Source organism: Stylophora pistillata, chromosome 9 (genome assembly GCF_964205215.1).
Source record: "Stylophora pistillata chromosome 9, jaStyPist1.2, whole genome shotgun sequence".
In the NCBI taxonomy this organism is placed as follows: Eukaryota; Metazoa; Cnidaria; class Anthozoa; order Scleractinia; family Pocilloporidae; genus Stylophora; species Stylophora pistillata.
The window spans coordinates 32,387,556-32,404,131 of record NC_142527.1 but is presented as its reverse complement, the minus strand read 5'-3'; the positions used below and the strand labels follow the sequence as shown (position 1 = coordinate 32,404,131).

General features: G+C 37.6%; 3 protein-coding genes across 3 annotated transcripts in view; all 3 read left to right on the top strand.

The window, feature by feature from the left end:
- Positions 1-363: 363 nt before the first annotated feature.
- LOC111336139 (replication factor C subunit 3) lies at positions 364-7,803 on the top strand. Its single transcript, XM_022942174.2, has 9 exons — positions 364-547; positions 942-1,079; positions 1,600-1,667; positions 2,380-2,477; positions 4,366-4,547; positions 5,062-5,198; positions 5,609-5,707; positions 7,241-7,310; positions 7,514-7,803. Exons 1-9 carry the CDS (start codon positions 461-463, stop codon positions 7,700-7,702), a joined length of 1,068 nt encoding a protein of 355 aa, XP_022797909.2. The 5' UTR covers positions 364-460; the 3' UTR covers positions 7,703-7,803.
- A 609-nt stretch (positions 7,804-8,412) lies between these two features.
- LOC111336162 (uncharacterized) lies at positions 8,413-12,729 on the top strand. Its single transcript, XM_022942201.2, has 3 exons — positions 8,413-8,571; positions 10,562-11,093; positions 11,432-12,729. Exons 2-3 carry the CDS (start codon positions 10,589-10,591, stop codon positions 12,019-12,021), a joined length of 1,095 nt encoding a protein of 364 aa, XP_022797936.2. The 5' UTR covers positions 8,413-8,571; positions 10,562-10,588; the 3' UTR covers positions 12,022-12,729.
- A 3,133-nt stretch (positions 12,730-15,862) lies between these two features.
- The window catches only part of LOC111336176 (uncharacterized), a 10,141-nt gene continuing 9,427 nt past the window's right edge, over positions 15,863-16,576 (top strand). Inside the window, exon 1 of the mRNA XM_022942213.2 lies at positions 15,863-16,041. The gene's annotated coding sequence lies outside the window, so the exon portion shown is untranslated. The remainder of the gene's footprint in view (positions 16,042-16,576) is intronic.

Sequence of the window (16,576 nt, the reverse complement as noted above, 5' to 3'; positions counted from 1 at the left end):
TCGGACGCTTTTTGAGATTTAAAATTTTTTTTTTCTAAACAATGTCTAACTTCAATCTAGTCCTAAAAAAGAAAAAAAAAACAGTTTTTGGGCCTGTGAAGGTTGGAAGTAACCTTAAGATTGGAATCCTCGCGGACTTAACCCAATCCAGTGTTTTCTTTCCGTATTGCTAAACTGATAATCATGAATTCAATTTAAAAGAAAGGAGCTCTAATGTTTTAATCCTCGTGAATGCCTACCCAAATATTTCTGTTTTTGCTAAACTGAAAAAGCATGGATGTTAAGTTCTGATTATTTACAAAAAACAACATTTTCAAAGATAGGGCAATCGGTAGCGCGTTTGAAAACCTTATCGCGGGCTCAATTCTTCCGTTTGGCGGTAAAGAGCGCGGGAAAGGCCACCGCCATTATTAGTTGTTCACACGAATGTTGATTATTTTACAGAATTTATGTCCACAGAATGAGCTTATGGGTGGATAAATATCGTCCGACTTCCTTATCCAAGCTAGACTACCATAAGGATCTTGCGGCACACTTAAAAAAACTGGTACGCTAAGTTTTTTCACCTACGAAATACTTCGGGCTGTAGTTTGAACGTTCATAATTACATTATTAATATTCTTCGCTCGTTTACGCCGAATATTCTCTCAAATGATGTATATAATGCTAAAAAGCGATTTATCTCAAGCACTTGGTTTATTCCAGGCTTGGTTCTCTCTTGTTTTGCAACGCAGAAACCTTATCCAACTGCATGCAAGGTTTAACTATGGCGGCTGGCGAATTTTGAAGAAATTAACGGACAAGATTATGATTAGTTGTGGTAAAATTAACACTGTCTATTTCCATTTCTATCCCCAACACAAAAAGTTACTTTACCAAGTAAAACGTCTCGTTTAATGTCATATGCAATAATTTGTTAATATAAATACTGTTATTTGAAGGTGCACTGTGGGGATTTTCCACATTTATTAGTTTATGGCCCATCGGGGGCTGGGAAAAAGACAAGAATTATGTGCATCCTAAGAGAGCTCTATGGTCCTGGTGTGGAAAAACTAAGGATTGAACAGCAGAGTTTCACTGTAAGTCTTAGAAGTACCTTAAGTACATTTTAAACATTCATACCAGCTTGATGGAAAGGAACTGTAGACAAATATAATTATAATTTGCAGTAAAATGCCTTCATCTGTACATGATGCAAAACTTTGAAAACTGCACTTACTACATCTCTGGAAGTTCTAAAGAGTGAATTAGAAAAACTGAAAACATCAAAGGGTGGCTTTTTTAGGGAGGTATTCAATCAGTCAACCAATATTTATTCTTGTTTTTCTCATTGCCATGTTCCCACCAATAACTTAGCTCCATTCTCTGCCTTTAAAAGCACAGACAACCCACAATTCCTCTATTCACTCCGACAAAGGGCTAACATTTGAAATGTCAGCTTTTGTAATCGTTACTGTGGCCAATTTACCACTTCAACTTTGTTGATATATCCAAATTATTTCGTTACTCCCATGAATGCAGCCCCAAACAGTTTCTTTCGAAACTACCAGCCTTTATTTCATCAATATTTATGATGTCTGTTATTTTATTTCAAAATAGACCCCGTCAAACAGAAAGATCGAGATGTCAACTATTGGCAGTGCTTATCACTTAGAAATCAATCCCAGGTAACAAACTGCTTCCCAAAGATGCTGCATACCCGCATTTAATACTAGTATCTATATATTTGAATCAGTTTTTGTAAACTGGTGCAACACTGTATGCTTTTGAATTTTTCCATCTATGTTCAACTCGGCCTTAGAAAAGAGAGAGGTTGTGCTCTAGTTTATTGATGGACCTGTGCTCTATCAAATTTTCTCCCATGAGCATGTTTCTCTAACTTTGAGCTTTTCTGTTTCCCTCCATGCCTTTCCCTTGACCCTATTAAGGGGAAAGGTTATTAATGTGAAATACAATGGACTTCCTCAAGGTTAAGTCTGTACTTGAGCTAAAAGTCCAGGCAGCTGGAGCTTTTCTCGATTTCTGTAGCATGAGGCAACAAGGAGTAATACTACTGCCCCTTGGATGGGACGTTAGTCCATTGCAAGGTTATCCCTTTGCAACATTTCATTAGACTTCCCTGATAATTCACCAAATAAGCGCTTTGGTCAATTAGTGGAGTTAACACTATATGAATTATGTTAAATTAAAAGTTAATTAAGTTACCCATTTGTACTTGATCCAGAGCCCAGTGTACTAATCATTCAGTGACTGCATCTCCCTTTGACTGCCTAAAGGCCCTTTCCTAAAGCCCCTGGATGTGGTTTTTTTTTATTTTTTTTTTACCTCCTTAAGTTCAAGAAGATATAAAATTTTTGTTTTTGATTATTTTTTGTACAGTGATGCTGGAATTTATGATCGTGTTGTAGTCCAAGAACTTATCAAGACTGTTGCACAGTCATACCAGTTGGAGTCAACAACCCAGAAGGAATTTAAAGGTAACAGAAACCATGATTTACCTAACTTTAGGGGCTGACCATTTAACTTTTGAGGGGGGGGGGTGGGTGATTTCTGGTCATCAAGAAATTTTTTTTCTAGCAATCTGCTGTGCAGGATATTTTTTTCTGCTCTTAATGCTCCTTTTCTTCTGTTACATTTGGGCTGCATGCACTTTTTTCTTCCAACAAGCGCTTGCAGGAAACTTATTTTCAAAATCACCCACCCCCCCTCACAAGAGTTAAATGGTTGGCCCCTTACTATGTGTGAATTGTTAGTGCTCCTTGTTGATGGTTTTTTTACTGGAAGCCCACTGGTCAGTTTGGTCATGATGTAAAGAACATTTTGTGTGCATTTTTTGTAAGATAAAATACCTGTAACTTAGAATTACAAGTTCTTTTAATGTATAATCTTGCTCACAATATATAATTTCCCTGAGAGTAAAAGAAATGATCACCAACTTGTGATGCTCAAGAATTTTTAAACAAATTCTTTTAGTTAGCACCTTAGGAAATGTATAGAAAATGGTATGGAGAATATGCGGGGATCGGTCCGAGCAGGAGTACCGCAGGGAACAAAATTGGGACCGTGGCTATTCTTGGTTATGATAAATGATTTGAAAGTACCATCAGCCAGTGATTGTATAAAATATGTAGATGACACAACAGTGTATGAAATCATAAGCAAGGGTGGTCATAGCAATGCTCAGTCTATGATAAACGAAGTAGCTACCTGGTCAACACTCAACTCGTTTCAACTCCATCCGAAAAAATGTAATGAGCTAAGAGTTTCCTTTGAGCGCTCCCCTCCTTCCTACGATCTCATAGAAATTAATGGCTCTAAGGTTAGTGCCCTTAGTGTCGTGAAATTACTGGGTGTGTATTTTCAAGACAACCTCAAGTGGAACACTCACGTTACTGAGACGATTAAAATGGCCACTAAGTGCCTTTACTTTTTAACTCAGTTAAAGCGAGCTAAGGTACCATCACCAGAATTAGTAAATTTTTATGTTGCTTGCATTCAATCTGTCTTACTTTATGGATGTCAGGTCTACCATTATAGTCTCCCCAATTATTTGAGCTTAAGTTTAGAGCGTGTCCCAAAGAGAGCCTTGAAAATTTTATATGGTTATTATTATTATTATAGAGAAGTGCTTCAGATGGCAGAGCTGAAAACCCTAAGGGATCAGAGAGAAGACCTTTGCTTAAAATTCCTTGAAAACATCGTCTCCAATCCCTTGGATTGTTTGTACCACTTACTGCCTTTCGATAACCGAGATGAACTTAGGGAGTTACGACGACGCAGACCATTTAGAGTTTCCTTTAAAACAAATCGGTTCAGAGATACTTTCATTCCTGCAAGCGCAAGACATTTTAATTAACATTTATTACAATTGTATATGTAAATTAGTTCCCTTTTAGGTTTGATTTTATTGTATAGTTCTATTACATAATTTGTACACCTTTGCAATTCAGCTTCCAGCTGCTATTAAGGTATTCTTCTTAATAAATGTCTATCTATCTAATGTCTATGGTATAAAGGGTTAAAAGTAACAACTTGTGTTTAGGTTCGTATTACATTTTTTCTAATAATAGAGTAAGATAAACATTTTGTTGAAATATTATTAACACCATCTTGTTCATTTTGGTAGTAATATGCGCCTTCTTTTTTGGCTGTCTGTATACTGAGCCTTGAGATCCTGTGTCTCTGAGTTGGGTGCAGTGAGACATGTTGGAAGCCATATGTCACATCATCTAACTTTTCAGTCACCAGACAGAAAATTTTTCTGTCTGGTGACTGTTTTATCACTTACAGTCCCCATGAGGTAGCTTTGTTTCCTAGGATTAAACAATATGACATGCAAATTCTTAAATCTAAATCTATTTACAGTGGTAGTCTTAACAGAGGTAGACAGGCTCACTAAAGATGCACAGCATTCCCTGCGCAGAACAATGGAAAAGTACACAGCAACATGCAGACTTATTCTGTGTTGTAATTCAACAAGTAAAGTTATTCCTGCAATTCGCAGTCGTTGTTTGGGAGTCAGGGTTGCAGCTCCATCTGTGGATGAGGTTTGCTATTAAGTATTTATTAGAGTTAATGTATTTTTGGTATTGAAAACATCTCTTTTTATGGATGCTTAAACTTAAAACAACTACACATTTGACAAGATTTCCAATTTCCAATTTGGTAGAAAAATGTCTTGACAGATAGGAGATTTCGGGAAGTTTCCCTACTTTATCAGAACAATCCAGATAATCTCATTTTTGATAGCAAAACAAAACTTGTAAAATGTTTGTGTAAAGACAAGGTAACTTTCCCTTTTGTAGTGTCACAATAGAATTTCTAACAATGGGTGTCATAGATGGGTATTACACATTGCCTAGTAGAACTGTTTAGTATTTTGTATCTATACAAAGTTTGTGAGAAGTAATATTTAGTCTAGAAACACATGTTGATTATTTAAGAGATGTGTTGAGGAAGCAGTGTAAAATTTAACAGGTTTTTATGTTAACTAGTTAAATGCTAGCTAACAGATTCAGATTTACTTTAATGCTAAAGTTTTGTTTTCTGGTACTATTCCAGATTTGTCAAATGTTGCACAATGTTTGTAAAAAGGAGGGCCTGACCATTCCTGCAGAACTTTCCAAGCGAATAGCTGAGAAGTCGAATAGAAATTTACGCAGGGCCCTGCTGATGTGTGAAGCATGCAGAGTTCAACAGTAAGCACCTCACTTAAAAATGTAGTATTAACATTAATGAATAAGAGCTGACTATCTTTTGCACAGTAGTCAGGGCTCGACACTAACGGTAGCCCACTAGCCACAGACTAGTAGAAATTCAGTTTTAGCTAGTGGTTTTCAATTTCCACTAGCCAGTTTGGCAAGTAAACAAACTGAAACTGTAGTAACATCTAAAAACATCTAAGATGTCACTGGCCACTTGGCTAGTAAGTTGAAAAGTTAATGTTGAACCCTGATAGTCTTAACCTTTTAGCTCTTAAGGGGAGTAGCAACACTCATAACTTCTTTATGCTGCAGGAACTGTGATAGTTACTGAAAGCTATGCAATTTTAATCTCACATGCTATCTTTTCCTTACATTAACATTTTACATTGTAAAAATATTTGTAGATACCCTTTTTCACCTGATCAACCTGTGCAAGAGGCAGACTGGGAAGTGTATTTGAGGGACACAGCACAGCAGATTGTTGAGCAACAAACACCTAAAAGGTGAGGTCACAACTTGCATTGAGGTCCAGGCCTGTTTGATAGATATCTGCCATTGAATTGATTTAATTCTACCAGACAAGATACTGAAAAAAGTACTATTGCATGTGCATATTTCCTGGAAGTTATCAAACAATGTTCCATCATGAACAAGCTACAATAGCACATGTCTCTCATGCTAAATCTAGCCCCATTATCCTCAGCACTAGATACAAGGTTAATCTGAATTTTTAATCAAGGAAGGGGGGGTAAGTTTCTAAGGAAACTGGTGCTGCATGGGTGGGGGTGCAGGGGGTATCACAAGATGACTTGTTTTATCAACTGAGTTGATAATGTTAATTGGCCACTAAAGCTGATATTTTTGTGACTGAGGCAGGTTCTGGTGTTGTTATTTGAACAATGAGACAGACTTATAGCCACAATAAAATTTATTTATACAGGAAAGTACAAAAGAAATAATACTGATAAAAAGAAAGGGTGATTGCAAGCTAAAAGAAATAATAAATGACAAATAACAAATCAATAATTTAAAATAATGAAATAAAACAATTAGTACAAAATACAATCGATTGTCATACAATAGCAAGGCACTAAAAAGACAATTTTAAAGCATTGCATGATGCAACAGTAATCATTGTGTGACACTTAAAAGACTTAATCCTCTTAACCAAACATAGAACTATTGAATGGTGGGCTATTCTTAGAATTATACATGAAATGACTGAAAACAAGTCAATACTGATAAAACAATAGCTCAAAACAACATAACATTAGATAAGACTAATTTCAATCACAATTTCATACTTTCCTTCGACTTAAAACTAGGAAGACTGGCAAAATCTCATTCAGTGACAGGACAACATCTGTCATTACGGATGAACTAAACAATGAAGACTGTTGTGAAATATCTGATTTCACCAAGAAACTTTAAGTCAAGTATACAGATAAATGCAATGTTCTGAAAGCTGAATGCAATCTTGACACATTTTGAACATGAATCAACTAATATAAGGATTCAAGCAAAGACTAAACAATTGGATTGAGATAAGTACACATGAACCATAGTATTCTTGAACTCAAACTGTAAGACATACAATAATAGGTCAAATGTGACATACCAAATCCTCAGTAAAATAGGTCACTTACTTGAGGTTACATTTACTGGAGTTACTTTTTCTGTGACCAAGAGGTTCTGAGCTTGTAAGTGCTGGTCTTGACACTGAACTACTGAGTTAAACTAACTAACTGTACTTCTTTTATAAGGAATCGAACAATAGCAGGAAATTCTCTAAAATTTTGGAAGTTAGGTGTGATCATTCTAAAGGAAATTTATGATGCAAATCCTTTGTGTATGATAATTTGGTTATCATAGGAAATAGTTTCTGAAGATGTAATTCTAAAATTATAACAAAAAATATTGCAATGTCATGCACAATTGTTAGTCTGGTCACATTTTGGAGAGTTAGGCCTTCATTGGAACAAATAACCTATATTTTGTGTTTTTTTATTTTCAACTTTTTGCCTTTATATATTTAGGTTGTTAGAGATAAGAGGTAGACTTTATGAACTCTTGACCCACTGCATTCCTCCTGATGTAATATTTAAGGTAAGACAATAATTATTCTATTCCCAGAAGGGGCTGTTTCATACCTCTTTCTCATGTTATTTCTCATGGTCAAAATTGTTGAAAAAAAAATGCAGGTTTGCATATTGCAGTAAATTTTCTCCTCTGCCTAGTAAGTCTTCAAATTTCAAACATCTTGATATTTTATGCAGACACACTAACTTAATTATTCGTTGGTTTTGTAGGGTCTGATTAAAGAATTAGTGACTAACTGTGATGGCAGTTTAAAAGCAGAAGTAACAGACATGGCTGCCCACTATGAACACCGCATTCACCAGGGAAATAAAGCCATTTATCACCTGGAGGCTTTTGTGGCGAAGTTTATGAGTATTTACAAGCACTTCTTGGAGGAAGGAATGGCAGATTTGTTTTGAGATGAGGGCAGTTGTTTTGCTGGAATTAACCCTTAATTAAAACATAGAAGAAATCCTGTTGACGTTAGGAAACAAGCACCAATAAATGATGTATATTTGTACTTGACTAGTTACTCCCCCCCGCTTCCCCTTGTAAGTTTGGAATTTGTCTAGAGTTGAAAACTCTGCATCCACTGATCCGGAAAGTGCATTGTTTTGCGAGGTCAGAGTGATTTTTATTCTAATTAGCTACAACCAGAACAAGACAATACTTTATGGAAATTTCGTATCGACCGACCCATCAGATAAGGGACTTCTATTGTTTGTTCAATAACAAGAACTGTCATGTTTGAAGCAAACTTCGAGATTAATCTTAAGAGTTTTGCAAACTGATGTAGACGTGAGGTTGTACCCGCCATCTTTCCTCGGTTTAAATGATATGACGATTAGAAATCAGACACAAACGGATGTGTTCTTGAGGCTAAGTTTCTAAAGAGCCGGCTCTTAAAGCTGATATTTGAGCGTTAACCCTTAGTCAGAGCGGAAGAGTGTGTTCTCAACTTTGTTTGAACCACTCATCTTACTTCCTCCTTCTCTTCCTTGGTTTTTGAGTGCGCTAATTTTCAAGAGCAAATATTAAAATTACACTTCTGGCAAGATTGATGTAGTGACCTTCCTTGGTCACATGTAGGGGGGGGCCCCCAAGTGAAAAACATCCTGTCAAAACCATTGAGCTATTTTTAGTAACTGACTGATCCAAGGGTATTACGCGCCTATATTAGTGTGTTGTACAGTTTGAAAGCTTTCATAGTTGGTGGCACGGTGTACTAAGCAGCTTCCTTGAGGGTACAGATTTACAGATCTAAGTTTCCGTACCGACAAAACTACAGGTGAGTTTATAGCGAACATAAAGCTGAAAAATTTAGCCGAAACATTAGAACTGAAAGCAGTTCACCGTGTAGTCCATGAGGAAGCATGCATTTATAGATTAATTTGACTGACTCCAAACTTTTGTATTTAGCCATCAAATCAGAGACGGTATTCTTACATTAACACTGCTTCTGTGCTTCATTTGTCATTCTTGAGAGGAACTACGGCGATAAGTGGTGGTTTTGCCCGCGCAGATTACCGAATGTGTCTAGTGATGAACGACCGTTCGAAGTTTACTTATCGCCGAATTCATCTCTGCGTTTTACTGCAACCTTTAATTTCCATTGCGAAGTATGCACTTTCGAGAGACAAAGCAGATCAAACACGGCTAACCATGACTCCGAGTAAAGTGGCCTAAACTGAGCGTAACCTAAGCGGAACTTGTTGAGTATGGACCCTAAATAAAATCTAAGTGTCGGTGGCATACTTTCGATGCGATCGTTTTGGATATCCCCTCGTTACGCAGTTCCTTCTGTTAGACTTTTTCTTCGTATAATTCCCAGAGGAAAACAAGTTTTCCTCTGGGAATTATACGATTTCAAAAGGGAAATGATCATATACATCACTATACCCCGTGAAACTAAAAAGTGCTTTCGTGGCAGCTCTTAGATTCTCAGGAATTCGAAAGCGAAACTGATCAGACTAATTGAGCAAGGAATAACAGCCCCAGTGGTCTTGTCAGAAAGACTGGAAAATCTTTCAAGTTGCTTTATTTTGCACTAAAAGTTCAGATTTTGAAGATAATTTTGTTTCTCAGGCGTACTAGAGTCGTACTGACAAGACTGAAATTCAAGAGACATCTCTGATAAAAGATGAACCGTAAAGCCGGCTTTGAAAAGATTTTTTTTTAAGAAACCCATCACGCAAGTCATGCCAGCTGCAGAGACGAAACTTTCTCTTTGATTTTAACTTGAGTCTCCGGCAAACTCACAATGCAATGTTTCAATATTACACCCTATTCAGACCCTGCATCAGCACCAAACGTTACTATAGGATTTATTATCAATGTTAACCTGCCAGCTCTTTGTAAACTATGTCCCGAAAACAATTTGTCTCCTCAACCATGCTATCGAAAAATTCTTTGAATTCTGCTCCGCGGCCTTTTTTTTACCTGCAACGCAGATTATGCACAGTCCATCTGACCAATGAAGAGAATTACAAAATTACAAAAATGAAAAGTGCCGATGTTTGAAAATTCACCAGCCGTAGTTTGAAAATGAAGAGTTAGCTTTTTTTTTCTGTCTGCGTTGGCGTCTGTATGTAAACAACTTTATGCAAATACTCTGCATTGGCCTTTGCACAACTTTCTGTGAGCAGGGTGTTATATTCGTGGGAACAGTGATCAAACAATTCCTTCACCCTAAACATTTTTGCACCATATCAAAATGAGCACTGCAGATCGAGAACAGTTCATGGCAACAAACAATCAAGCTTATCTAAAGCATTTCGGATGATGTTTTTACAGATAATGCAAATTCAAACAATAGGTACTTGATAAACTTCGTCAATGTCAGACTTCCTAGGAGACAGCAGATGAATAGCGACCTTTCCTGTGAATTAAAGTTGTTTCTGACTACGATCGTGTTCATGGGATTATTTCGCAGTGAAATTATCACACGGTTATCAGATAATTATTGTTTTAGATTGCTTTTGGGAAATCACGCGAAAGTCTTAAAAGACTACAAAAAGGAAAGATCATCTCAAAGTAGGTTGTCCATCGTATTTCGGTAGGCTTTGTTTTTCGTCTTTTAGTGTATGTACGTAAACAAGTTTATGTAAATGATAGGTCTTGAGAGATAAAAAAAAGAAAGAAAAAAGAAAGAAAGTAGGTAAGAAAGAAGAATAAATGCGAGTGGGCCGACATATTTGTTTGGATAGCAAAATCGAATATTGTGCGAATCGATTTTCTCACAATTGATTTTTAATTCATTTGTTTTTTTGTGTTACCAGATCAAGTAGTCTTGACCTTTCTCGTGCATGATGAATATAAGCTCGCAATCAGCATTGCTAATTCTGATCCTGTTTGCCGGATTCCAACTCATCTGTGGACAAGCGGGTTCCTGCGAACAGATATCGAATTCGACCCGATCCCAAATCTGCCTGACAGGAAAGTGTGACCTCCAGTGCGGGAATACTGCGGGCTATTCTCAGTGTGACCAGGTTTGCGTTGTGGAACCCTGCTCCAATATCAGCTGCAACTCTTCCAGCTGCTATCAGCGGTGCCTGTCAGGAAAGTGTGATTCAATTGAATGTTCCGGCGACGATTGCACTCAGACATGCCTTGGAAACTGCTCTCTGGTGAACTGCACTGTAACATCAAAGTGTAATCAGCACTGCGAGAAGGGACACTGTGGTTTACTCGCCAGCAGTGCAGGCACAGTTGTCCAAAATTGCGCCGAGAATTGCTCAGATGTGAAGTGTGAGGCTAAAAGCTGTAGGCAAAGCTGCGACGGGGAGAGATGTGGGCTGGGGTGCTCCAAAGGTATGTCCTTAATCGTTGGGTAACTCTTTATATTAAAGACACTTGCGCAGATTTGTTGAATGACATAAAACCCTCAATCTATGCCACTTACGCAATATCAATTCTGAGAAACAAGAAAAAAATGGTAAAACGGAAAAGAAATAAGAGAGCCACAAATGAGTAGAGGTGGCTTTTGACATCGCTGATCCTGGGAGTAAACATTCCGCTCGTCGCATGCAAACTTAGTGTAGAACTTAACTTGCTGTTAGTTCTCCCCATAGTTCAGATTTTAGTGCATCTGAAAGGAATATCTGGGAACAAACTAAAATTTAACAAATTTCAATTTTGATGTCTCATAGGCACCAAGGACTGTACACAGAATTGTAAGGGGCCTTGCAAAATGCAGTGCGAAGCTTCAAAGTGTGAAAGCAACTGCATCGGAGGCAACTGCAACTTGGATTGCATGAACAGCGATTCTGAAATTTGTCAACAAACCTGTGCAAAAGGAGCCTGCGATATCAAGTGCTTAGCGAAAAAATGCAAAAGTGATTGCTCGGGAGGCAATTGCGCTCATTTCGAGTGCACTGCTGACCAAGGTGACTGCAGCCAGGTCTGCGAAAAAAACTGCACCAACATGAGATGTAAGGCAAAGGAGTGTCATCAGACCTGCACTGAAGGATACTGTAACATGCATTGTGAGACGGGCTCAGACATGTGCATTATGTCCTGTCCTGGTGGAAATTGTTTGTTGGAGTGCAACGGAAGTGAGTGTAAACGCGATTGTGAGGGAGGCAGTTGCCAGAGAACCGGAACAGGTACAGAAGTCCAGCGGACTACTGTGAAACCGCCAGAGTCTACAAAGCCTAAAGGAGACGCAAAAGGATTGATCTTCACGTATCTGTCCTTCTTACTGCCTGTGTTGTTAGCGCACGTCCTGTCTGGCCACTAATCCTAGCCGTTCTGGATAAAAACTTCCACCGAAAGTAACGCTTGTTATACAACACCATTCTTAATGGCTCGGGTATTTTTTTTTTTCACTAAACATTGTAATTTTTGCCTAGGGCTAAAAATTTCGTGAACATTGTATTTTTCTAAACTGTAAGCTGTATTAGTCGTGTTTGCAAATCAGCTGCTGTTTTTCGCTCATTTAAAACATCCAGCACAATTTTTTTTAGTCTAGTTAGTCCGTACTGTTTTGAAATTTGACCGCATGACCCACGTATCTGATGAAAAGCTTTGACATAGTTATGAGTGAGTGATCCGCACCGCGGAGCCTAAATACTGCTGATTAATTAGACATTTAAGAAGATGTAACCTGTTGTGTATTAAGGTTCGTTATACCACTATAGAGTAGCGCGTGTACAGACCAAGTGCTCAACACAACTGCTTCATTAGAATACTGATGAACTTAATGTACAAAGATGGATATATGGATAATCACGTGACTGCGGTTAAGGGTGTGCTAAACAATAGAATCAAGATTATGTAATGGCTAAGGCATTTATCCAATAGGAACAAACACTACATATCCGTTCCTGTTTTAGCTCATGTAAGGCAATACAGTGAATAAAATTCATCAAGGTAAGCATTGATTATTTCCCGGTTAACTAAACTTGATTATCAAGCAGCCAATTAAACATGATTATGAAAGAGTAAAGCGATCCATTGACTATTAATCAACTGCATCTTACAATATTTTTTCATTAGTTTCTGTGAGACATGCCAAACATTTTTTATCTAAAGGGAACCTTAAAAGATATGCTTGATATCAGAGCAAAATTTTTAAAATGGAAAGAATTAAAACTGAAAAGGAACGCGAATGGCGAAGGATGGTCGAGATTGATGTGTTTTCACAAACGGTCTGTTGTTCATTTGAGTGGGCGCCTTGGTTTTTTTTTTGGCATTAGTTGAACGTCATCATTTGGCATACGGAAATGTAATTGCTTATTATTGAAAATGTCGTATTCAAAGTGTTTCTATCATCTAATTTTCTTCTTCAAAAACGCACTAATCACGTATCTGCTTTTTCTCACTTTCATATTCATACATCCATAACAAATAAGGTTCGTTCGAGGAAAATGCCAAACATACTTTTTGCCCAAAATGAAAACTATCAATACATACTTGAGTTTGCATCGAACAGCTTGAAAACGAAATTTAGTCACCGCATGTTCTCAAACAAACGCCAGAAAACAGTGTTGGAACACTTGCAAGTTTACCCCTTCGATAAAAATTTCATCGCTTATTTTCTTTGACGTGTGTCACGGTTGTCAAGTAATCTATACCCTGGGAAATATTTTTCTCCTTGATGAATTTGTTATTTTTGAAGTCGTATTTGTTCATAAAGACAGATGCACGTCGTACTTCTGTCATGCTGAACTTCATGGCAATTAGGTTCGACTTAAGCACTGCACGGGTTAGAGTCGTAAAGAATTCAGGGTTTATCGAAGCAAGGTAACAATTCATTCTGGTAACTTCCCGCGAGAACGCAATCCCATCAAAACACAGTTGGCTCGGGAGAGGCACGAAGTTTGAATCGCACCAGAGTCGTGTACCACGGAAGAGCTTGTCGAACTTAAGAATTTCAATTTAGACGCCGTGCTACTTTCATGCTTTTGTCGAACTTGAATTCGGAATTGAGCTCAACACGGTAGAAGCACGACGTCTGAACTGGGCCTAACATGTCATTTTTAAGACAATAGGAGGCTTCCAAGGACAAACGTCATATGTTACCTCATGCACCGCCGAGAAAATCGTTTCGAGTGCAACTTATTAATATGTAAATTTCCAAACAAAGAAGGACCTACTTTTTCTTGAACAATCTCAGCGGACTGGAATCTTAAATCCTCGAATCCGATTGGCTGATGCCGTTCGAAACCGTTCCAGCTTTTACAACAATGGTCACATAATAATAAGTTATTTACCGGTCTAGGTCGATACGTTTGGGCAAAAAAACTGTGCCCTTGGTCTTAAATATGACCTTCGGCCTTGGACAGTACTCAAGACCTTGGGCTCAAATTTTTCCCATACAGGGACCTCACGCTGCCTGCTGAATAACATATACAGTTTTGGAAGTAACAATTCCCAGTTTATGTTGTTGCTGCAAATTGAGCCACGATATGGATAGCAAAGTGTCACCGTCCAGATCATTAAAGAGCAAGCCACAGAAAAATTCCCGCTGCTAGTGACGCAACTCAGTGAAACATCAATTTTCGCACGCGCGCGTATTGTTTGAGTATGGACAGCTTTTGCTTATAGGTCTTGTTATTCGTCTGGGTTCCACTTTGGGAAGAACAAAGAGAAGAGGGTATCTTCTCTGAAAATGACGCAAATTCATGAAATTCATTCATGAAATTGAGAACTTTGAAGGAAAATAAAAAACCTGTAAACAACTCTGGCCTCATGAAAGTGACATCATAACCACCTCAGACATTCGTCACCAAACCGATAAATTTCCATTCTGAATGTCTCTGTCAATTATAGAAACCTGCATAATCTCGTAAGTCACTAAAATGATTCTAGTTACAATAGAAATAAAAGTCTAAAAAAATAAAAATAAGAACTGCCATTAATTTTTTGTATGATCCACAAACATACACACGGCTGGACAATCGCCTTTCGCATCTATGGACCGATTGTTTTTATGAGGTAATTCCCCAACTTCTTTTGCGGAAGGAATATCGCGATGAGACGAAGATACACTGTGATATAAAATAATCATGAGATTCAGGGATGTTTATCTAACCCCAGCCGTCAGGAAAGTTCAAAGAAGTTATCGGCCTTCCTGTTTTTCTGTTTCATTTAGCAATTATTGTTTTGAACGTGCTTTTAAGGCGTCCATAAGGACTGCGTTAGTAAATTTCTTATCAATTTGCAGAAGTCCCACTCGCAGTATAATATTTTCTTTCAAAATTATTCCTTCTTGTTCTTCTTTTTTATGATCATTAAGCTCTGATTACAATAGTCGATATATTGGATCTATAGCCAGTGAGGTTGCCGAACTTTCTTCGACCCACCATTAATTCTTCTCTTAAAGTTGTGCTGTTGTAATTAACTTATAAGATCGCGAGATTTTTAGTTTCTCGTGTACGAAGTATTTCCAGAAATCGAATTTACGTGAGACTTTCTCCGTGTAACTTAACTCTTTTTTTCATTGTCATGTTTACAAGCTGAGCATATATATGGTTCTGTTGATGGGGTAGCCAGATCATCTGACGCACGTAGGTCTGCCAAACATTAATGATTTGCAAATGAAGCCTTACATCGATTGCAGACTCACTGGCGCCAAATTATACCCAGAGCGATCATGTGCGCTGACGGCCAGAGACCAAATCCTCTCAGTCTAGGTCGGTACTGCTAAGATTCCACGAATTTGCGCGATGAACATAAATTGTACTTAGCTTGTTTGCCGCCAGTGCGCGGATTCTGCTAAAGCCATATAATTTTTGAGTTTTAATCATGATCCATACATATTATTCTAGATCTGAAATTTGAATGAAAATGGTTCTCTTTTCATTGTTTTAAATAAATCCAGCTGACTTGTCAAATTCATCCGTAGCTGACATTTTAGCAAAATTTATATCTTTTTTAGGCTACTATCAAATTTTTAAGCAAGAGTTGGAAATAAATATCAGTATCATCTCTGCGCGATATTTCCCCACAAGAAGTGGATATTTTATTCATCAAACACCACCGAGGAAAAATGACAAATATAATTAAGCATTTGAAGCTTCCTTGCACATCTGTTCGTTTTGTCAAATTCAAATTCAGACCATTTGCGTCACTGACGTGCAGCTTAGATGTATGTATGAATTGTCAAAGAGTCGTGCATTATATAAACGCCGCCATTTGGGCTTTCTGTTTTTAACACGTATCACCAGTGACCTGAAAGCCCTCGATTCGCTAAAAATTCGCTCGACAGAAGCACGCTCGTTGCGTTAAAAGGATTCGTCAGATCACAGTCAATTTGGTAAGCTACAAAATAATTCCTTTTTGTTGGAAAATTTGCAACTTTGAAAAATCCTTGTTTATTTATTCATAAACACTGTACGATTTTAAAGGTATTGGCGTGGCTACCCATACATGTATAATCTAGTTCGTTTTTAGCGCGAGGTCTTTTAATTTTTTCGCAGTCTAAGTTGAAATGAGCAAACACCAATAAAAAGTCATGCAAATCTCGTGTTACTAACTCAGTCGGTTTAAAAGTACGTCGCCAAGTTCGAAGCAAAAATGGCTGTATATGTCTAATTGATTAATCTGTAATACGGAAAAGAAAACTCCTAAGAAGCCTCATTTAGACTAGAAAGAACAAACTCACTTAAGTCATGTTACAGATATTTGCATACTGGAGCTGTTGTCCTCAAAGGTCTTCACACGCACGACTACAAAATGAGCAATTTACTGCAACAAGATATCAGTTAAATATTTCTTTAATTTTCAATGCGATTTTCCTTTGATTCTTTTCTTTAAAGCTCTCGTTTCAGTATTACTCACCACCGTCGTCT